The 5,880-nt window shown below is 49.1% G+C and overlaps 4 protein-coding genes across 4 annotated transcripts; 1 reads left to right on the forward strand and 3 right to left on the reverse strand.

Moving 5' to 3' along the window:
• EDB91DRAFT_885260 (sodium bile acid symporter family-domain-containing protein) lies at positions 1-1,035 on the forward strand. Its single transcript, XM_041328714.1, has 3 exons — positions 1-352; positions 401-760; positions 817-1,035. The coding sequence occupies exons 1-3, from the start codon at positions 35-37 to the stop codon at positions 997-999; spliced, it is 861 nt and encodes a 286-aa protein (XP_041168182.1). The 5' UTR covers positions 1-34; the 3' UTR covers positions 1,000-1,035.
• Positions 1,036-1,857: 822 nt separating this feature from the next.
• On the reverse strand, positions 1,858-2,509 carry EDB91DRAFT_1353082 (uncharacterized protein; the record flags this gene model as incomplete). Its single annotated transcript, XM_041326171.1, has 2 exons — positions 2,162-2,509; positions 1,858-2,111 (listed from the first exon to the last, which is right to left on the reverse strand). Coding segments are annotated over exons 1-2 (309 nt in total), but the record flags the coding sequence as incomplete, so codon positions are not given.
• Positions 2,510-2,662: 153 nt separating this feature from the next.
• On the reverse strand, positions 2,663-4,006 carry EDB91DRAFT_1191759 (Alpha/Beta hydrolase protein). The gene is made up of 3 exons (XM_041320541.1): positions 3,615-4,006; positions 3,170-3,567; positions 2,663-3,107 (listed from the first exon to the last, which is right to left on the reverse strand). The coding sequence occupies exons 1-3, from the start codon at positions 3,739-3,741 to the stop codon at positions 2,877-2,879; spliced, it is 756 nt and encodes a 251-aa protein (XP_041168184.1). The 5' UTR covers positions 3,742-4,006; the 3' UTR covers positions 2,663-2,876.
• A 728-nt stretch (positions 4,007-4,734) lies between these two features.
• Positions 4,735-5,791, reverse strand: EDB91DRAFT_1191766 (uncharacterized protein; the record flags this gene model as incomplete). Its single annotated transcript, XM_041320542.1, has 3 exons — positions 4,735-5,107; positions 5,172-5,396; positions 5,492-5,791. Coding segments are annotated over 3 exons (684 nt in total), but the record flags the coding sequence as incomplete, so codon positions are not given.
• Positions 5,792-5,880: the final 89 nt, after the last annotated feature.

Consider the following 5,880-nt stretch of genomic DNA (forward strand, 5'->3'; position numbering starts at 1 on the left):
GCGAATACTGTTGTCCAGACGTCTGTGGATACACATGGGAATCAGCATGACATTGAACTGGATCATCGGCCCCCTTATTATGCTCGGTGTTGCATGGGCCACGCTTCCCGACCTCCCGACATACAGGACAGGCGTGATCCTCGTCGGGCTCGCTCGTTGCATTGCCATGGTGATGGTGTGGAATCAGTTGGCCGGTGGGGATGGCGAATATTGTGCAATCCTCGTCGTTGTTAACTCGGTGCTCCAAATCGTGCTCTACTCACCATATGCGGTCTTGTTTGTGAACGTCATTGGGCACAGCGAACAGGGTATTCGTCTCGCCTACGGTTCGGTGGCGATTTCGGTTCTCATCGTGAGTTGCCTGAGTATCAGAATGATTATTGCGTTAACAGTTCAACAGTACCTTGGAATCCCTCTCCTTGCTGGTGTCATTACGCGCTTCGCAGTAATTCGATTGAAGTCGAGGGAATTCTTTGATAATACGTTTGCGCCACGATTTTCCCCTCTCGCTCTCCTCGGTCTCCTGTACACCATCATCGTTATGTTTGCATACCAAGGGCATCACATCGTGCAGAATCTTGGTCCTGTTTTCCGGGTATTCGTTCCAATGATCCTGTACTTTTTCATCATGTGGACGTCAGCCTTTGCACTTGTGTTCTTCCTTGCTCGCCGAGAAGTTCGCAAAGGAAATACGAAAGATAGTGATTTCGCGTATGAAATGGCAGTGGTGCAGGCTTTTACCGCAGGCAGTAACAATTTCGTGCGTATCTCCAGGTCGCTTTATTGAATGATGTATTGAACCAGCGGATTGCGTAGGAGCTTGCGATTGCGGTAGCGATCGCCGTGTATGGGGTGGGGTCAGATCAGGCGTTGGCAGCGACAATTGGGCCGCTAGTAGAGGTTCCTGTTCTTCTCGCTCTGACATGGGTTGCGCAATATTTGCGCGTTAAACTACAGTGGGGGTCGCCTCCAGCGGATTGCAGGAATGTGAAGGCCTAGGACGCGAAGACATACTTATCAGTGAATTTTAAAAACTATTCCTGACCGGAGAATACACTCGCATACTTCCTTCTACAATAGTTGTTTAGTAAATGTTCCGTTGTCATGTTTGTAACTTACAGGAATCCGGACTTCGTAGAGTCTTTTCGTCCACCTCCGCCGCCATGGTGTTCCGAAAATCGGCCACGATGTCGAACGAGTTCGTCTACACAAGTGTGATCTTCTCGACTTCATGGACACATGCATTACAGTACGAATCTGGCACTATGTTTGAAGCTTGGATTCAGACAGACAGACAGACGACGTCGTCAGCCGTCGCGTCCAAACGGAGTCCGCCACGGACTTTAGCAATTGTCGGAGGATGAAGGGTGGGTATCCTTACTCAGTCGGTTGGTCCAATTCGTCGTCGTTGGGGACCCTCCTCGGCCCTCTCGTCAGGAGCATTGAGGACAACACTGCGATCCTAGTATTCGTCGTTTGCCAAGGTTGGAAGATGACAAGTATGATCTAAGCGTCGCCACATGACATAATCCTAACACGTAAATCATAACTTCATCCTTCCTAACACGTTCCTTCTATAATCCTAACACGTAAACCATAACTTCAGTGTAAATGGACCTCGCTTGTAACAAAAGCGGATAACTTCACAAGCTCCGAGGAAGGTTCGAAGGGGTTCGAAGCATGCACAAGCGGACGTTCCCTTCTTCTCATTTCGACTCGGAAACATTACCCGAAAAACCTCGACAGTAGTGGTATCGCACATAGTGACTCCCAGCGCTCTTAACACACAATCACGTCGTGACCCAGCAGGATTCTCAGCCATATGCTCTTCGGCAGTTCTGACATTCGCCATCTCCTTTAGAAACCTTTGACCATCTCCTCTGTAAGCTCGAGGGAGGGATCGAGGAGTATGACAGTGGGTTCTTTCGTTTTGGGTGAGAATGGCAAGAGTGACAAGGCCACTGGGCCCGCAAGAGAATGACTTATAATTACGTCGTAGGACGTGCCCATGACGAAATACGGTCGCAGGTCCTCTGCAAGGGTGGATATACGATATTCGGTACTCCGTCTCCATGCGTGTCCAAGGAGATTCGGTGCTACGACGAAAAACCCTGATCAATCTGTTTAAAATGACCATCACCGTACTCTAACGAAACATGACCTTCTGCTGCCAATATCTGAGCGAGGCCTTCCCATGAATGCGAGGACATAGGTCATCCCATGAATGAGAAGGGCTCGCTTTGGAAGCGATGGGGGAACCCCACTGGGACGCTGACATGGACGTATGCATACTCAGACTGCTCGGATGTATTCAAGATCTTGCGATCGGAGAAGGCCGGAGAAGGTATAGGAAACGAAGAGGTTCGACACTCAGACTTCAAAGGCTGAGGGAAGGTCTGCTAGAACCGACAATCGGGATGGTGTGGAAGAGCGTAGGAAGCCGTGATCATGTCTGACTGGGTCATAAGGCACTGGAGACTAGATCAAAAATAGTACATATACCTATCGCTCATGCCACGAATCGCCGCTATTACGGGAACGGTTCTGCATTTGAATGTGGGGCTCAGGCAGCCGGGGATCGTGCGATTTGACATGTATTGTAGAGAAAGGAGAGCGAAGCGAGCGGCGTATCAGGGTGTCCAAGCTTGGTGAGTGTGCGTAGTGAAGCAAACATGACCCATCAGTGAGTGTCGAGTTCGTGTTGTCGGGCGACGATAACTTGTCCAGCGGGGGCGACTAAATGAGGGAATGGCATCATACTTCTGGAATTGCTGTGAAACTACCACAATCTAGAGGGAAGACCAAGAACAAGTACATGATTGAATGCAGTATATACAAGAACTACACCACAATAATCCATCTCTTCCTCGCCTAGCTCACAATTTTGCTCTTGCTAGCGGAACTTCATCCATGATAGCATCGGGACACTCGTATTGAATCCAGTGACCGATGCCATTAAGAAGTCTAGCCTTCAATCTCTCCACGTCACGAGGGATCTGCTCCAAATAACAAACACCACCGAGCTCTGGATCTGATGCTAGCACGGTGATCTTCACGTTAGGGGGGATCGTTTTCAACAGCCCGCTGAAAGACCATGGACTGTTATCCTGTTAATAACAACCACACAACTGGTCAGCAATTCTTCTCATGTCAACATTTGAAATATTACCCTAAATGTCCCCTCGATAACAGTGCGATCACACATGGAAGCTCCAAGCGCTCTTGACAAGCAGTCATGTCGTGACCAAGTACGATTCTCGACCATGTGTTCGTCAGCGGTTCTGACATTCGTAACCTCATTCAGAAATATATCACGATACATGTTGGTTGTCTCCTCTGTGATATCGAGGGGGGGATCCACGAGTATGACAGTAGTTTCTTTCGTTCGGGGCAAGAATGGCAAGAGCGCCAAGGTCGTTGTGCCTCCAAGAGAATGACCTATAATCACGTCGTAGGACGTGTCCATGACGAAATACGATCGCAAGTCCTCTGCAAGGGTGGACACACGATAGTCAGTGCTCCGTCTCCATGCATGCCCAAGGAGATTGGGCGCCACGACAAAGAATCCTGAATAGGCTGTTAAAACAGACCATCATTACCGTAGCATTACTAACCTTCTGCTACTAATAGCTGAGCGAGGCCCTCCCATGAATGCGAGGACATGGTCAAACCATGAATGAGCAGAGCCCGCCTGGAAGCTGTAGGGGTACCCCACTGGGACGCTGAAATAGACTTGTGCATACTCGGATGACGAGGATGTTCGGCACTGAATCTGCACTTAAGATAAAAGGCTGAGGAAGGAGCTACAACCAACAAATGATATGGTGGAGGAAGAACGTAGGAAAAGTGAACGTTAAGGGGATAAGGGGGGCTGAGGCGTATATAACTAGATTGACAATACGCCTACCCTTCTGTGGAGATACTGTGACGGAAAGCAAACTAGTGCTGGCCGGGGATCGCGGGGATAAACATCAATGTCATTGTCCAGAAACGTTGGTTCTCTCACCCTCTACAATATTAATGACAAATGTTTCAAGTCCATGGTCCGGAGAGTAGAATCCGCAGTGCTCTTCATGTGATATGGCTCCTCTTGTCCAGCGAAGACACACAATTGCGCCGCCGAAATGGGTCTAGGACGTCAGGTTAGCAACCGCGGCGGATGCAAAATTCAAAATCCTCATTCGTATCGTGCAAACGGCCTAGTCTTCCCAGACCAAACGAAGGAACATAGTCGGTCCTTCATATTAAGCAAACGATCGAACTTACTAGTAATTATTATCTCATACGTGGACCACAGCTCGCCCCGTGTGACATATTCGAGGGTACTACGTGGATACGGCGTATTAGCCAGGAGAACTGGGTCGCTGAGCCGGTGACGTTGTCCACATCCGTGCTCTTGGGCCATTGGGTACCCACTACACTGAGAGTGAGCAACGGCATTCCTCGTCAGTTGATGTTCGTGCTCAATCGGGGGTTTCTCCCATCGAGTTTGGTATTCCCTTTGAGTGGGAGGAGGCTTGGGCATGCATACTAATGTTGTAGCGCATGAAAAAGTTCTCACAATATTATACGACTGTAGATATCCCCCGGGCATGCAGACTTCGTAGCGCATGAACGTTCGTTCTGTAACTGTAGATGGCGCCACGCAAGCTTCGGTGTCGACCCATGTATTATCTTGTGATTTCAATAGTGTATTTGTGATCTGCATCATTCGACAAACGACCTCGAGCATTTGCCTTCGTTGCGAACGCAACCAATATCCAGTGTATAACCAGAGAAGTTGATTATGAATTAGTACACCCCAAAGACCCCCCAACTTGACTCGAATACATAGTGTGTACATTAAACTTCTCGATCTCCCTATGACATTACCAGAACAACAACATTCTGCGGTACAAGTACGAAGCGATGATGGTATACGGTAGGTGGTACAAGACGACAGATAAGTTCAAAAAGAATGTACGGGATTCACTATCGAGAGCGTGTCGCCACGCGGGCGTCCAAAAAGGGGTGGGGCAGCCGGTGCCGGTGCCGTTAGCAATCCACGTGTCGGGATCTCGATTGAGGTAAGCTCCTTGCCAGCAAGGAGATACGCTAGCCGTAGTTCCTAAAGTACATAAATCCGAGATGAGAGCACTCGCACAGAAGACGTCAGAAACAGGGAGATATACCTCGAAAGAATGTTTGTCGAATTTGGAAGACGTCGAGATGCTCATGTAGGATTCTGGAGCACCAGTAAGGTTGACGCTCGTGAACGCGGTTGCTGCTGAATCACTGGCATAAAACGGATGTAGCACTTGTACTTGTGTGGACACGCTGTCCGAAGGGAGTATATCTGATGGAAGTGGGGTTGGAGGCATGATGTTGCCTGAAAGATATGCATAAAGCCGCAATTCCTGGATTCGATAGGCGGTCGTCAATAATCCTGAGTCGGTGGCTGCAGTACTGAAGAAAAAATAGGCCGCGGGTGCGCGATAGCATAGCTACATACCTCATAGGAGAACAAACTAAACGTAGTTTGCGCTGTAATGCTCTGGAACTGCCCGTCGATCGGCGTTTTGGTCGTCTGAAATACTTGTATGGTAGGCAGATCACTGGGGCTTGTTATGGCCTTTTCGGCCGTAACGCCTACAGTACTCATGCTCGGGGTCGATTCTATTGGAATGGGAGAAAATAGTGGTGGTAAGCCGAGTGCATGTCTAGCATTTGTGGTGGGTGGTTGATCGGGGACTGGCGCTGGTGGTCGACCGGTGGTTGTGTAAGCTTTGAGGTAGTCCTGTACACGTAGCTCCTGATGGTGTAGGACGTTGAGTCGAAGCGATGAATGATCGATGTGTTGACGCACCTCAAAACTTTGCTCTGGTTCGGGTGGCTTTTGGA

This window comes from Suillus paluster (assembly GCF_016628075.1).
Source record: "Suillus paluster strain FC165 chromosome Unknown EDB91scaffold_908, whole genome shotgun sequence".
Taxonomy (NCBI): Eukaryota; Fungi; Basidiomycota; class Agaricomycetes; order Boletales; family Suillaceae; genus Suillus; species Suillus paluster.

What these genes read in the sequence shown, in the direction of transcription:
- EDB91DRAFT_885260 (XM_041328714.1), top strand. Translation starts at nt 35, where the DNA reads ATGGGAATCAGCATGACATTGAACTGGATCATCGGCCCCCTTATTATG. An exon ending in TGGCGATTTCGGTTCTCATC is followed by an intron (nt 353 to 400) that starts GTGAGTTGCCTG and finishes ACAGTTCAACAG; the next exon opens with TACCTTGGAATCCCTCTCCT. An exon ending in CCGCAGGCAGTAACAATTTC is followed by an intron (nt 761 to 816) that starts GTGCGTATCTCC and finishes CGGATTGCGTAG; the next exon opens with GAGCTTGCGATTGCGGTAGC.
- EDB91DRAFT_1191759 (XM_041320541.1), bottom strand. Translation starts at nt 3,741, where the DNA reads ATGCACAAGTCTATTTCAGCGTCCCAGTGGGGTACCCCTACAGCTTCC. An exon ending in TCAGCTATTAGTAGCAGAAG is followed by an intron (nt 3,568 to 3,614) that starts GTTAGTAATGCT and finishes CAGCCTATTCAG; the next exon opens with GATTCTTTGTCGTGGCGCCC. An exon ending in TTATCGAGGGGACATTTAGG is followed by an intron (nt 3,108 to 3,169) that starts GTAATATTTCAA and finishes TGTTATTAACAG; the next exon opens with GATAACAGTCCATGGTCTTT.